The sequence below is a fragment of the Falco cherrug genome, chromosome 18 (assembly GCF_023634085.1).
Source record: "Falco cherrug isolate bFalChe1 chromosome 18, bFalChe1.pri, whole genome shotgun sequence".
Lineage (NCBI taxonomy): Eukaryota > Metazoa > Chordata > Aves > Falconiformes > Falconidae > Falco > Falco cherrug.
This window is the reverse complement of record NC_073714.1, coordinates 1817399-1832119: the sequence shown is the minus strand read 5'-3', so window position 1 is coordinate 1832119 and position 14721 is coordinate 1817399. Positions and strand designations below refer to the sequence as shown.

At 51.2% G+C, this 14721-nt stretch overlaps 2 protein-coding genes across 6 annotated transcripts in view; one reads left to right on the top strand and one right to left on the bottom strand.

The window, feature by feature from the left end:
- NSD3 (nuclear receptor binding SET domain protein 3) overlaps positions 1-164 on the bottom strand; it is a 52104-nt gene extending 51940 nt beyond the window's left edge. Inside the window, exon 1 of the mRNA XM_027803772.2 lies at positions 25-164. The gene's annotated coding sequence lies outside the window, so the exon portion shown is untranslated. The remainder of the gene's footprint in view (positions 1-24) is intronic.
- A 591-nt stretch (positions 165-755) lies between these two features.
- On the top strand, positions 756-9129 carry LETM2 (leucine zipper and EF-hand containing transmembrane protein 2). 5 transcript variants are annotated; one of them, XM_055696219.1, is made up of 10 exons: positions 756-1136; positions 1882-2338; positions 2497-2640; positions 2990-3124; positions 3578-3781; positions 5176-5295; positions 5912-6022; positions 6166-6252; positions 7044-7118; positions 7506-9129. In XM_055696219.1, exons 1-10 carry the CDS (start codon positions 1090-1092, stop codon positions 7536-7538), a joined length of 1413 nt encoding a protein of 470 aa, XP_055552194.1. In that variant the 5' UTR covers positions 756-1089; the 3' UTR covers positions 7539-9129. The 5 variants fall into 5 exon arrangements, with proteins under 5 accessions (XP_055552194.1, XP_055552192.1, XP_055552193.1 ...); XM_055696218.1 differs by having other exon boundaries at positions 757-1136; positions 7743-9129; XM_055696217.1 differs by having other exon boundaries at positions 7044-9129.
- Positions 9130-14721: the final 5592 nt, after the last annotated feature.

Sequence of the window (14721 nt, the reverse complement as noted above, 5' to 3'; positions counted from 1 at the left end):
GAACTGCTTAACAAGCTCTCTTACCTTTCGCCAGGACTCCAGCCAAGGCTTCGAGGAATGCAGCAGGCACGCGGAGCAGAACCAGAGAGTCCCTTCCAGCCATGAGCCCGCCTCCGTGCATGGCTCCCGGTTTCTCTCCTGCTCTCCAGGTGCTACATAAATAACAATGAAAAGGCACAGGTGAGGATCCACCACCAGCCGAGCTCCTCCAGCCTCACTGATCGGGCAGGAGAGCAGCCACCCCTGGGAGTGCGCTGTGGCTGCCTGCGGCAGAACTAACGAAAACCAATGTAATGAGCGGCAGAAAGGATGAGACCCCAGGCCCCTGCAACCCCCAGGCCCTACTGTAGGCCTCACTGCGGGCCCCACTAGAGGCATCAGGCCCAGAGGCCGGCCTAGTCCCTGTCAGGGGCTCCCGTCTCCCCAGACCGGAGCCGAGCGCGCCCTCTTGCCACCCTTCCCTACGTCACGCACCACCCCAGTGCCTCGCGATGGCGTCACGCACCGGCCCATGACATCACCCTTCAAGGCCCGCCCTCTATCACGTCGGCGCCTCGGCTCTCGCACCCAATGAGCGGCTCTTCCGGAGGGCACCTCGGGTCAAGCCCCGCCCCTCCCCGCTCCCATTGGGTGACCTCCGGCACGGCCGCAGTCCTGTCTTCTGATTGGCTCCCGCCGAAGGGGCCGTGACGCAACGCGATGGCGTGATGGAGAGGGGACCATAGAGCGCCGCTCGCCGGGCTAGAGCGCCGCGGGCAGGGCGCGATGGGACGGCCCGGGAGGACTGGGGCTGCGGCCGGGCCCCTGGCGGGGAGCGGGGCGGGGCGGGGCAGGGCGGTGGGCACCGGCCCTGGGGTGGCGCAGCCGACGGCCGGGGAGGGACCGCGGCGCCGGGGGAGCTGCGGGGAGCCCCGCGGTGCTAGCCCCGGCGTGGCCCGCTCGGCAGCCCGCAGGTCCCGCTAGCAGCCGCTGCACGGGCACACCGGGGATGTGCCCGCTGCGCGGGCCGCAGCGCTCCCCGCCCGCTCCCCCAGGCTCCCCGGCCGCCGCGCCGTGCTGCTGGCGCTGAGCGCCCCGCCGTTGGGCGCCATGGCGGCCTGCAGCTGCAGCGCGCTCCTCGCTGCCGCCAGGCCCAGGTAAGGCGCGGGGCGGGCGCGGCGGGGCGAAGGCGCAGCAGCCTGGGGGAGACCGCCCCGAAGGCAGCGGGGGGCTCCCTGGCGCCGTAACGCTTGTCTGGAGCGATTTATTTATGGCGGCTGGTCTGTTCCGCCGTGTCCTGGCGTACACGCTCAGTGCATTATCAGCCTTATCAAACAAAAAAAATCAGCGCATTATCAAACCAGAGTGCTTCTACAAAAGATTACCGGGCTAAACGTGAGAAGTACAAAGTTTGATTTATCTAAAACTAAAGGATTTCAACAGCTGTCATAACACACAGCAGCCCGCGAGGTCTTGGCTCTTCTAGGAAAAGAGATCGGGCTCTCTGACCCCTTGTCTCTCCCCGGTGCACAGCCTGCCTTTTCCAGCTGAGGCTGCTGGGGGAGGGAGGGGGCAGGAAAACAGAGAACTCCGTTCTAGAGAGGGGAAGGGGCTTTGGTTTTTCTCTGTTTGCAACTGGGAAATTTTAGCTAGTGCAATCGGGTTGAAGGGCTTCCCAGAGACAGTCTGAAGTCTTGAGTTATTCTCCCTCAAGAGAAAAGTTGTTAGTGGGGGACAAATGCTTGGTATTTTATCCACTACTGAAGGATCAGAATCTCAGATTCTGAAGCGTCTACAAGATTGATTTAACGAGATTCATTTGGCACTAAGAATATTAGTTTGTGTGTAATGCCGAGGTACCTAAGCCACAGTGTACTATTACTTGCTTAAATACCTCTCCAGTTTCAGAGGCTCCCATCTTCTTGCGTTCTCCAATTCTCCATACACTCCAGCTGTTGCTTTTGTCCAATTAGTGGATTCTCATTTAAACCAGACTTGCATAAGAGCCTCTGAAAACCTGCCATCACCGCACTGTGCGCGGTTGGGCTTTGGCCTGCCTCCCTCACCGGCTAACATTGTGCGAACGTTTCACATGTCCACCTGCTTGCATCAGGAGCTCCAAGACGAACCTCCGCCCCACCGAAGCACTGTAAAGCAGGGCACTAAGCCTGCTAAAACTCCAGCAAAACAAGTCGTAGAGGCTGCCGGGGGGAAAAAGTCTTTACGCCAAAAAGTTGTGGATGAACTGAAACATTATTACAATGGATTCCACTTGCTCTGGATTGACACTAAAGTGGCTGCCAGGATGGTGTGGAGGCTGTTACATGGTCAGGTCCTCACTAGGAGGGAGAGACGAAGGGTAAGTGCCAGACATACAAACACCTTGCTAAAACAATATATTAAAAGGCTTACTGTAATGAAAGAAGCTTAGCCACCCAGTTTCCACACTTCTTTGGAATACTTTTTTTTTGTCTGTCTGGTTAAATAATAATTTCTGCTGTGCTCTTTTCTGTACAGTTGATGAGAACCTGCGCAGACCTCTTCCGCCTAGTTCCCTTCCTGGTGTTTGTTGTTGTCCCCTTCATGGAGTTTCTGTTACCTGTATTCTTGAAGCTCTTTCCTGAAATGCTGCCGTCGACCTTTGAGACAGAGTCAAAAAAGGTTTGTGCCCTTCCTGAAGATGTAGACTGTATATTCCAGCTCGCTAGCACATCTGTACATCTGCATAAAGAGCTGTCGTTTCCTGCCTGCTGCTGTAAATGAGTGCCAGCCTCATATGCATGTCTAGGTCAGGCAATCCTAGCTTATTCCTATACAGTACAGCAGAATTTGAAGATTGTACTGTAAAGAGTGATCAGTAGGAAAGTGCACAGCAATTTCATTTTCTACAGTAACCAAACTTTCATTGCGCGCTTTCAGTGCTGACATCTTATTTCTTCACTTTCTGAGAATCCCCTCCCTTCTGGTTTTCAAGTGGAATTTCTAATTATGTTTTATTTCCTAAATGAAGGAAGAAAAGCAGAAAAAGAAATTAAATGCAAAGCTAGAGTTAGCAAAGTTCCTGCAGGAGACCATTGCAGAGATGGCCAAAAGGAACAAAGCAGACACAGGACAAGGAAAACAATTCTCCACTTACGTGCACCAGGTAAAATGGGCTGTGCTGGGGATGACAGCAATAGGACTTACACCAGCCTTAGTGCTGTTATTTTGAGCAGATAATATGGGATTTGTACGATTGCAGAGTATCTGCCAGCGCAGAGCTGTCCTGTCAGGTGTTACTGTTAACTGGATACCCTCTTGCAGCTAATAGGCTGCTGACACTGGCTTTTGACCCCATCTGTCAGAGCTGTTTATACAGACGAGCATTTCCAGCCTGGAACAACAGTGAAAGTTTTACACTGTGAAATCCTTCAAGTGGCCACTCAAGAGCACTGCTTTGCTTCGGCTTTTTAACTACATCATTCTGTTTCCAGCAAGAGATGGGAATACCGGTGTGAGAAACAGGGAGGGCTTCTTCTTTTTAGAGGGGGAAGAGGATTCAGAAACTATTGTGCTGTTCGGGTTTGGCTTTTGGCCTTGATGCCTCTGCTTTGTTTAGATTCGTCACACCGGCCATCAGCCCAGTACCCAGGAGATCGTACGCTTCTCCAAGCTCTTTGAGGATGAGCTGACCCTGGAGCACTTGGAACGACCGCAGTTAGTGGCTCTTTGCAAATTGCTTGAGCTGCAGCCCATTGGCACCAACAACCTGCTCCGCTTTCAACTTCTGCTGAGACTCAGAACTATCAAGGCAGATGATGAAGTAAGTTTAAAATAGCACAGATGACACTGCTTTGGTGGAATGCATGCTTTTTGCAATCTCAGGTTCTGCCCTCTGAATCACTGCCTGCTTTATGCAAGGCACTGCCCACACTCAGTCCTTAGATGTGAAGTTTAATACTGATGGCAGTCAGATTCTCCACATGAGAGATTCCAGGAAAAAGCAGAATGAGATTCTACCTGCACCCTTGCTGCGTTTGGTGAGCCCAAATGAGTGTGGCACTGCAGAGATTGTCACTCTTTAGAACACCCTCGTATTTTTACTCTGGAGTCATACTAACTTGTAAAAAAAAAGAGAAGTTCCAATTCTGGAATAAATGGCATATGGAAATGCCAGACTTTAACCAACTGAATTCAGTATGAGTATATAATGTGACTGGATTTATCTAGCCTGGAGAAGGCAGAGGGAGAATCTGCTTGCTGTTTTCAACTGCCTAATGGGGTTACTTAGAAAACAAAACCAGCCTTACAGATGCATAGTGAAAGGACAACAGGTAGTGGTCTTAAGTTGCAGCAAGGGAAATTCCAACCTGGTAAGAAAATTAAAATCAATGAGGGGTAAACAGTGGAACATGTTGTCTAGAGGTTGTGAAATCCCATCCCTAGAGAGGCGCAAAGCATAAATGGAAAAGACTGAGCAATATAGAGAAACTTCTAAGTTAACCCTCTTTTGAACAGCAGGTTGGACTGGGGACCTCGAGAAGTCCCTTCCAGCCTACATTTTATGTTTGTGTAGGAACTGCAACTTGAAATGGTGTTAAGAATCTATTATGACACAGAGGAAAGACTGGAAAAGTTCTTGCTAGTAAGAGGTAACTAGTTCTGAAAGGCATGTGCAACTAACCACAGCCTCAGCTTTAAAGCTTGCTATCTTGACAATTCTCAGGGTTGTCTGCCTCTTTGAGTGAATTCTTCAAATCTGTAGCATCACATGTAAAAGAGAAATTGTCAGTAATTGAGGCAGGGGTTGGACACAGAACAAAATGATCAGGACCAAAGTTTTTCATCCTCTGTAGCTGAAGACTGTCATCTTTCAAGGACAGAATGAATTATCTACAGCAGGGGTCCTCAAACTACAGCCCACGGGCTGGATACGTCCCCCCAGGGTCCTCAATCCAGCCCCTGCCCCCCCCCCCCGGGGTTTGGGGGGGAAACCAAGCAGCCGCAGATGACTGTCTGCTACTTCATCTGTGCGCCAGCCCCCTGTTCAAGAAGTTTGAGGACCCCTGATCTACAGCATCATTTCCATCTCACCTTTGTATTGGTATGACTTTATGCATGCTTACCTAGAGATATTTCTTTGGTCTGAAGCTCATCGGTTACATCAGGGTTTTGGTTTACTCTGTGCCTAGGTAGGAACATTCCTTTTTGTTTCAGATGATTGCCAAGGAAGGAGTCAATGGCCTAAGTGTGTCTGAACTGCAGAGTGCATGCAGAGCCAGAGGAATGCGATCGTTGGGTCTCTCAGAGGAGCAGCTAAAGGAACAGCTCACACAGGCGAGTATGCTCTGGTCTGCTCTTGTTTGACAAGATTTCTCCTAGGACAGAGTGGCATGCACTGTTCGGTTCAGATTGAGCAGGCATAGTTTTGCTAAGAATTCATGCAGGTGGATTCTCACCTGCATAGCTGAGCATTAAGGCATGTAGTATCCAGATTATGTCTTAGACTAAAGAGAAAACCAAGTAGCATCAGGATCAGTAGGAGCAAGACGAAGTTGGGAGGGGAGCAGAATATGTTTTAAGCTTCTGAAGTAGCCAAGACTTGCAGCAGAGCTAACACTAGTCTTACAAGCATTCAGAGAGATTACAGACACTGCTGTAGATGCTGTATTTCAGATAAGCTGTAGGTAATTCAAAGCATTTGGCTTTCACTGCTGGCTGTTTGTCAGTAGTGGTGGTGATAACTCACTAGTAGCTGGAAACTTCCTCTAGTGTGTGTTCCATCAGGTATTCTTACCTCTTCAAAACTCTTTCTTCTCATTATGGTAACTTAAAGCTGTGTTAGGCAAACTCAAGGCAGCTTTAAGATCTTTAAGGACAAAGAGTGCTATATAAATAAGTACTGACATAGAGCTGATATGAAATAACTTTTCCTTCTGTTTTCTTCTAACAGTGGCTGGATCTGCATTTGAAAGAGAATGTTCCACCTTCTCTGCTCCTGCTTTCCCGTGCCTTGTACTTAATAGATATAAAGCCACAATCTGTTCCAGTTCCACAAAGTAAGGTGAGTTGTTTGAATAGAACTTTTGGGTTAATAGTTTAACCATTATGCATTATAAAGGTGAAGCATTGTGACGTGAATCTTGTTCTTTGGTTCTCGAAGTGGACTGATGTTATAACTGTGCTGAACTGTGTGTTCTTCCGTAGATAGGTGAAACCGCTGAAATTGTGACATCCGTCCTTGAAGGTCAAGAGACCCTAATGGATCCTGCTCCCATTGTACAGGGAAGAAAGGTTAGGAAATAGTGGTCTACAAGTAGGAAAATGAGTCTGTAGTGCTGTAATCTTTGGGAGGAGCGTCTGAACAAACCTTTCCACAGCTGGACAAAACCCAGCATTTGACACATTATGATACAATGTGCACGTTGATGTTATGTGCACAGAGCACATAAGCACTGTATATTTTTCATGATGTACATGTTTTTGCCTGATGGCCTCACAGCTGCATACTCTGACTTAAGAGACAATGGAAGGGTGCTGAGATCTGCTGTGGCACACCTTGTCCTGTTGTTGGGTAGTAACAGCTGGTTATTCAATACCATGTTCCTAGCTTTCAGCTAGAAGAGCACTCACAAGCTTCTAAGCTGCTTTAGCCACGTAAATACAGAGACTTCAATGCAGGGATGTTTAGCTCAGAGAAGCCAGTTAAAGTTGACTTGTTTTCAGCTCTCCTAGTGGACTTGGGCTGAGTTGTCTGGGACAAAAAGAGTCAAGATCGCTAGAGTAAGAAAGCCAGAGCATATGGTTCTCAGCATAAGGCTGAAGCTATTTCCTTAGATTAGTCCAAGCTGCTAAAAGCAGCAACAGAAATTGAAGGAGAATATTGTGTCAACTACTAGAAGTATTTCCAAATGGCTCTGTTAAATTTGCGTAGGGGAAATGACAGAAATGCTGACATACAGCTTTTGCAAACGTGCATTGCAGGGAACAGCCTTACCTAGAAAGGAGAAGGGACTGTACAGCGTCTAGCTAGAGCTTTGTTTTCTGAAAGGGTTCTGTAACTTAAAGCTGCTTTTTCCTTAAAGAATGAAGAACTTGTGTCTCAGCCAACAGAGAAATTGCCAGTCTCGGAAGTGTTAGTTAAGCCTCCCTCACGAGAGGTAAGCTTGTCAAAATTCTTAGACCTTCCAAAGGAGATTGTTCTTTACAGAACTTACAGACAAACTGGAAATTTATGCTACAAGATGTGAATATTGAGTTCAAGGAGTGACTGAAGAAATTGTGGATGAGAACTGCATGGGGGGCTGTTAAATGCAGAAATACAACATGTGACTGAGAGGCTGCAGTCAAACTGGGGAAGGTAGCGGAGCTTTGTGGGAAATGTGTGTCCATTCCTTGTGGTCTTCGTAATAATCTTGCTTTGGACCACTAGGTTAGACCAGTCTTCTGTCAGAAGTGTTAAGTGCCATTTTGTATCTGTAAAGACAAGTCACTGTAGAAATGTTTTTTTTCTCTTTTCTTTCTGTGAATACTTGATTTTGGTTTAGCTGCTTATGTCTACATCTAGGATGCCCACTTAAGGCAAGTTTGGGAGTCCAGACTGACATTTTACCAACAGGAGAATGTTCCTTTACCCTGAAGAACTGTGTTCTTAGTCAGCTGTTACTCTCCAGGGCAGCTTCCCGTAGTAAATGGGAAGATAGCCTTCTTCAAAAAAGGTGTTGAATTTCAGGAAGCGTTTGTATTGGTGCTGCCTAAAAGCTGCCACTTTCTCTTACACCTAGACCAAAATGGAAGCATCTCAGAGCAGCAAGGCCGGTGCCAATGGAGTCTAGCCTGAAACCAGCGAGGACTGTTTTAACGCTGGGAGGGAAGAGCTTTCGTCTCTGCACCTCCTTAAAAGAGAAGAGTGATTTTCCAGGAGGCCACGAGCAGGTGTCAGCAGCCCTCAGGGGCCTCTCCCTATTCCAAGCTTATTAGCAACTAGGCCGTGCTGAGGCTACCTGGATATCTTCTGTACTCATCCCCTACCCCAGCCATTTTAACTTATGTTGTAAATATTTTAATAACGATGCTACTGTCTGTGCTGTTACTGAACAGGTGTTTGTGCTCTTAAACCTTAGGAAAGGCAGCTTTTTCATTGTCATAAAGACCTGGGCACAGAATGAGCTAGGCTGGAAGTCCAGTAAAGCCTGTTCCACATTTTGAAATCCTGTGCAGGAACATACCCACATATCCAGGGCTCGCAGGTTGTCTTGCTGCTGCAGCTTTACAAGCTCAGGCTCTTGATCCTAGTTAGTGTGATTTAACCAATAACTAGTGCACAGAGTGACCCATGTAGCCATCGTATTTCAGTCACACTTATAAACGGAGGACCAGCACTCTCCTCAGGGGTGTGGCTGAACTTTACTGTTCAGAAAGACTTAACAGCTTGCTGGACTTGCAGAGCGGTGAAGGGGACAACTTCCACTGTGTGAGCATTTGCATTCATCAATAAGAGCTGCAACAGGTGCCAGACACTGTTGCAGAAGGCAGAGACTTGCATTTTTAGGGTCCCACTGGGTTGTGTGAGTTAGCAACCTGGGGACCCACACACATTTCCCAAGTCTGGTGTAAGACTTGGTTGAAATTTTATCAGGCTCAGAACTTCACATCAGCAAGTGCTCTCAGACTTACTATACTTTACAAAATAATTCTTTACAACACTCCAGTGTTGACTGGGTTTTTTTGGTATCCAGAGGAGGATACTGAAAAGCTGTTTTTAGCATTTGTAATTTTCTTACTTCGTCCTACGTAAATGTTCAAAAATTACTCACATCATGGATTTTAAATATGTATATTTATACTCACTGTAAAATTAAAGTTAGACTTGGTGCTAAGTAGAATGAAATGTCTTTTCTAGAGGTCAGACAGCCTTTAGAACAATCAGACTCAAAAAAAGCCAGTCATCTCAAGGTCAGGTGTTTGAGCACTTTAAACATGTGACTTCAGGCTCTTACTAGCAATGTAGAAAGAGCTTGCAGAAGACAGCTGCTGTTGTACTGTGTTCTTAGCTCTGTACCTGCACCCCTGCCTTGTTAGTACAGGCAGTATCCCATGCTGAATATTTGTGTTTAACTGGTGGCTAGTAAACGAGAACAAATGCTTCAATAAAATAACCCCATTGCTCAAGTGTTACTCCTGCCTCTGTGTAGCACAGCTGAGATGTCGCTGGTGCTGTTACTTCGCTGGCTGAGACAGAATAGCCTTTGGCTGCTTGTCTGTTTAACAGAAGCCTCGTCTCCAACGCTGATTGTTGCTGTTACTTGAACAGAACTGTGACCTAACATCGGCCGAGCCTGCTTCATCTAGAAAAGCAGTTTGTCCCCTGAAGAGCTGAGTACGAATGTTGTTCAGTGCGAGGTTTCACTGGTGTTGAGCACCAAGACTAGAGTGAAGAAGTAAAAGAATGCAAGTAGTTTCTGTAGTATGGCTAAAGCAAGTAAATAGCGTAAATTCCTGATTTCAGGGTGAGTGGGAAGAGCTACGCAAGGGAAAGGTTCCCCTGTTGTGAAGCACACAAATAGGGTTTGCAGAGCCAGCCTAGTTCACTAAACCTTATCAAAGCAAGATGTCACAGACAGGAGGGAAGTTGTTACCTTTTGATAAAGTAAACAAGCTCCATGTAACTGGGTAAGATTTCTTGAAGTGCAAAAGAAAAGAAGCAGCAGTGAAATAAGCTTGAGTAAGTGTTGCTGCAGGGATTGAGGCAGCTGCAGCCAAGCCACGCGTTCAGGATCTGTGTTATCTTCGAGTCACCAATCTGCTGCATCGATTCAGAAGCCAAAGTTGTGTGTGCTCTCACGGGGCTACACATGCAGCTTCAAGATGAGTAGAGAAGCCGGTACTGCTAACCAAAGGGCCACTGCCATGGGGCCACAGTGGGAGGCCTCCTCCAGGTGTCTGCAATTGGCATTTGAGACCGGCAGCTCTCGAGCTGCCGCTGTAGGACAGGCAGTGTCGCTAACATTAATGCAATCTGCGGGAATCAATCCCTGTTCCACACCAGTGGATAGGTACAACAATTCCATTACTATCAATGATTTTTCTAGCTCTGCCACACTGCCCCAAACCCCCGTTTGTTGCCAGCAGTCAGTAGTTCACATTACTATTACCAAGGGACATGTTTTTCAGTATGATGTGAAGTAATTAGTCTACGCAGGAAGCTCACAAATAAACCTCAGCCAGGGCTTCCCCTAAGCTGGAAGCCATCGCTGGTACCTGTCATGGTTTAACCCCAGCCAGCAGCTAAGCACTGCACAGCTGCTCACTCGCTTTCCTGTGCCAAGGGATGGGGAGGAGGTTCAGGAAAAAGGTAAAACTCGTGGGTTAAGAACAATAAAATAATTAAAATATACTAATTGTAATGAGGAGAGAGAATCCCAAAGGGAACAAAATTCAAAAAGGAACAAAAAAGCCCCAAATGATATCTGCTCACCCCTGGCCTAGCCTGGCCCCCAGCAGTGACTGGCCGGCCCCAGCCAACTCCCCCTGGTTCATACGCTGAGCGTGAGGGTCTGTGGTATGGAATATCCCTTTGGCTAGTTCAGGTCAGCTGTCCCAGCCGTGTCCCCTCCCGATTCCCCATGTCCCTCCAGCCCTCTCACTGACGGGGTCCAAGAAACTAGAAAGCCCTTGACTTAGTATTGACATCGCCCAGCAAGGACCAAACCCATCAGTGTGCTCTCAGCGTTGCGCTCACACCAAACCCAAAGCGCAGCACCGCACCAGCTACAAGGAGAGAAATAACTCTCACCAGGGTGCCCGAGCACCGGTGCGGAGCTGCACATCCACCTCCACCCGTGTCCCAGCAGGAGTGGGGGGGCTGGTCCTGCGCCGGCACACGGCCACGCGTGGCCAGTGCCACTACCCACCGGCAGATAGCAGCAGCATCCAATTCTTGTCCCGAAACGCCCCAAAATGGGCTGCATGGAGCTCAACTGCCGCCTTTGGGAGCACCCCAAGCTGCTGCCAAGCTCTGCGTGTGCCCAGCTCCGTCTGTGCCCACGCAGCCACCCTGCCCGGGTCGGGCCACCGCCGGGCCAGGCACCGGCAGCGTGTGCTGAACACACACCTTACAAAGGGATGCAAAACATCGCACGTCCCGGGTGCTCCTACAGCTGCCTGTGAAGCCCGGTGGATTTAAGCCAGGATCCTGCCTCCCAAGAGAAGCGACATTCAGCATCCAGTGCTCAAACCGCTCAGATCCCATCAAAGACAAGCCGTGCTCCTTGCCACACCGAGGGCTCGCTTGCTGCTCCCCGCTTTCTGGGGCTACCTGAGCCAGCCTGGGGGGGACAGCCGCCTGCAGGGCTCTGCTCCAGCTTGCGCCCAGCCAACAGCCATGCTGGGCTCAAGCTCCAGCTCCCCAAGCAGCACATAAAAGCCACATGTAGAAGGAGCGTTGTGAGCCCTTTCTCATTTTAAAGAGCTGGCTGTAGCCCTGTAACAACAGAGCAGCACATGGAGAGCCTGGTCCTTGCACGCAACCCTCCCCTAACAAGCCAATGCCTGTGTCAGGGAAGGCAAAGTTGGGTTGAGAAAATGTTTTTATTTCCAGGGGCAATTAAGAGCCACAGGAGGGAGCGTTACCCAGAAATGCCCTCCCAGCAGAGCCCATCTGAAGGCACCCATCATGGCTGAGGAATTTCCAATTCCCAGAATCAGCCATTCATTAGCGCAGCGTAATGAAGTGTTTTCAGCACCAACCAGACTTCAAAGGTCTCTGTTCTCGCTGTGCCTGCAGCAGCAGCTGAGCTTCAAAGCTCAGACCCCGGCATCGCGCCCAGGCCCGCTCCGGCCAGCACAGGCAACACAATCCCGCTTGGATGCACACCGAAGAGCTGGCCCCACGCTCTGCAGTGCCGCCCCGGCTGCCTGCCCCCCAGACACCCCTCCTGCCCCTTGCACACCCCCATGGGCAGCCCATCAGTGGGGCACAGGCACAGCGGAGATGGGGTCCCAAGGCTCCCGCTCACCCATGGGCATCGCTGCCTGGGCACCGCTCCTGCGGACTGCCTGGGAGCCAGCGCCGGAGCCACGTCCTGCCCCATGCCCCCCAGGAGACTCCCTGTGCCAGCGTCACCAGCACACAGACGTGCTTCCTGCGCTCCTACCAGCTTGCCAAGCCTGTCACCGCTGCGCTTGCAGCCCGTGGAAGCAAGGTCCCCGGTGCAGCGAGCGAGCCCGGTAGGTAGGTACCTTCCGCACAGCGGCAACAGGCTCACCTTCCCCCTTCCTTAAGGCTGCATCCGACACAGACCAGTGTGCCGGCAGCACTGACAGCTGAGCAGGATTATGCTGTCGGCTTCCCAGGGTAAACAGCAGAGACAGGCTCAGGAAGGCTGATTTTTGAACCAGTACGAACACTCTGTTGCAGACCTGAGGGGGTCTGAGCCCACCTGGTCACAGGTACAGGGCAGGATAGTCACTGCCTTGCTGCAGCAGCGCCAAGGCTGTGCCTGGCAGCATCGGCCCCTGATAAGGGCTGTTGGGGGGATGAGCAGGGAGGAGGAAGGCTTTTTCTGTCTTTGCTTCTGGAGCTGTAAAATCAACACTGTCCCGTTTTCCAACCTGCCTGCACTAAAGCAGCATTATCTGGGGTGTCTGAGCACCTGACTCTGTAAATGAGGGTTTCGGGTGATGGCACATGCCTGCAGCCCTCTGGAGAGGCAAAGGCCACGCACAAGTTTCTCCACAGCTGGGAATGGGAGTCAGCAGCAGCTCACCAGCAACATTTCCAGAGAAACCCCAGCCACCAGCAGCTGAACTGCTTGGGCAGAGGCAGGAGAGAGCAGCTGTGGGGAGAAGACCCCTCTCAGCCCATTTCACAGCCTGTTAGCAAACCCCAAGCTATCCCCTAGAGAATAATAATAACAGCAGCAAAAGCACCCAGCCCTGGAGCTGTGGAGCACTTTCCAGTGATGCCTGGGACACTCTGGGGGCTGTGGTGGAGCTGGGGAGCACTTACCAGTTGTACCTGGAACGCTCTGGGGGCTGTAGGGCAGCTACAGGGCAGGAGCTCTTTTCCTGCTCTGGTTTTAAAGGGATCCACCTGCTCCCCCCACCCAACCAGGGCTCTCAGGAGTGGCTCTACCTCCCCGGGGGCTTCTGGCAGAGCCTAAGGGGTCCCAGGGGTGAGCAAGGGAGCAGGGCTGTGCTTTTGGAACTGTTCCCACTTTGCAGATGACAAGTGAGCAGCGCAGGGGGGCACAGCGCCCTGGGGTGCACCCAGCCCAGGAGCTGGAGGAGATACTCCCCTGCCAGGGGTCCTGCTCAGAGCATGGTGGCCCCGGGGGACAGCACAGGGCTGTGCCAAAGTGCAAATCACCCACAGCTGATTGTTCAGGCCACCCAGCAAAGGGGAGGCTGTGCCCTGGTGTTCCTGCCCCAGAGGAGAGGGGGAAATGGCTCTGTCATGCCCATGCACACTTGGAGCATGGGGGGTCTTGCTGGGGCTGCCCCTTGCACGTCTCAGCAGTGCTCCACAGGCCTTGTCCCTCGGGGATGCTCCGTGTTGGGCGTGCTGCACGGCTCCAGCACCAGCCCTCAGCCGGCTCTGCCGTGGGCTGCCCCATGCAGCCGGTGGACCGGCACACCGGGAGATCTACCCATGGCCACCCAAAAGCTTTTCTCCATGCTCCTGAGCGCTGCAGACCCCCTGCCCCAGCTCCTGGCGCCCAGGGGGGCCGTTTGCTCCCCTGATACAGAAAGGAGTCGGGACTCAGCCGGGGAGGAACCAGCTCTGCCAGCCAGCGCTTTGGCTGCGGCGGGGCAAAGACACGTGCCCCCCTCCCAGGGCTGCTTTGGCTCTGCCAGGCTCCCAGGAAGGGGATGCCAGCCCCACACAGAGCCCAGCGGCACCTGGGGAGCCCACATCACCCCCTGAGCCACTCTGCATCCCCATCTCGGTGGGATCCCTCCCACTGCCAGGCTCTGGGCTGCACGGTGCAATGGCAGGCCTTGCCGGGGGACAAGCGCCACATTATTCTGGCAGCCTGGAAAGTTTTCAGGGTGTTTGGAGAATTTGGAGTTGAATTTCAAATTGTCAGAGGCTTTTCCGGTCTTGGTGCAAGAGGTAGGCAGAAAATAGGAGATAATACCCTTAAATTTCCTGCAAATGGGTAATGTTCCCTTGAAAGATGGCCACTCCGACAGTCCTTAAATACATCTTAGGAGAACATCTTATACCACATAATACAGGATAATGAGGGAAGTCATCTTCTCCCGCCCAGTGTTCCAGACCTGCGACTGCTCTGACTTCTGAACCTGACTGAACTCCTCCTGGCAGCGTTTAGCAACTGCCTGGGGAAGGTTGAGTTGGAATGATCAGGTACTAGCTCCTTTGAGTGCTGCTTTGCCAGCTGGGCTCAACCAGCCCCCAGAGGAGCAGCAGCTTTGTCCAAAAGGTCTGGCAGCCCTCAAGCATCCTGCACTGCCTGAGAGATGCCTTCTGCCAGAGATAGGGACAGGGATGGGGATCGGGACAGGGACAGGTCCATCTGCTGGGGTCAGGTGGCCCCCCAGCCCTGCAGCTGTCTGAAACTCACCCACCGCTGCCGTCCTTAAACACGGCGTGTTTCCTCCAGGTAACCCAAGATCCAAGCGAGCTGCTCAGCTCTGCAGCCTTGGCAGCTTCACTGGGGTGTCAAGAGCTGCAAGTTACCCAGCCGAGGTGTGGAAGCATGAGGTGGCCTGTTGTCTGCTTGTTTTATGGTCATTAAC

What these genes read in the sequence shown, in the direction of transcription:
- LETM2 (XM_055696217.1), top strand. Translation starts at nt 1,090, where the DNA reads ATGGCGGCCTGCAGCTGCAGCGCGCTCCTCGCTGCCGCCAGGCCCAG. An exon ending in TCTCCACTTACGTGCACCAG is followed by an intron (nt 3,125 to 3,577) that starts GTAAAATGGGCT and finishes TGCTTTGTTTAG; the next exon opens with ATTCGTCACACCGGCCATCA. An exon ending in TAAAGGAACAGCTCACACAG is followed by an intron (nt 5,296 to 5,911) that starts GCGAGTATGCTC and finishes TTCTTCTAACAG; the next exon opens with TGGCTGGATCTGCATTTGAA.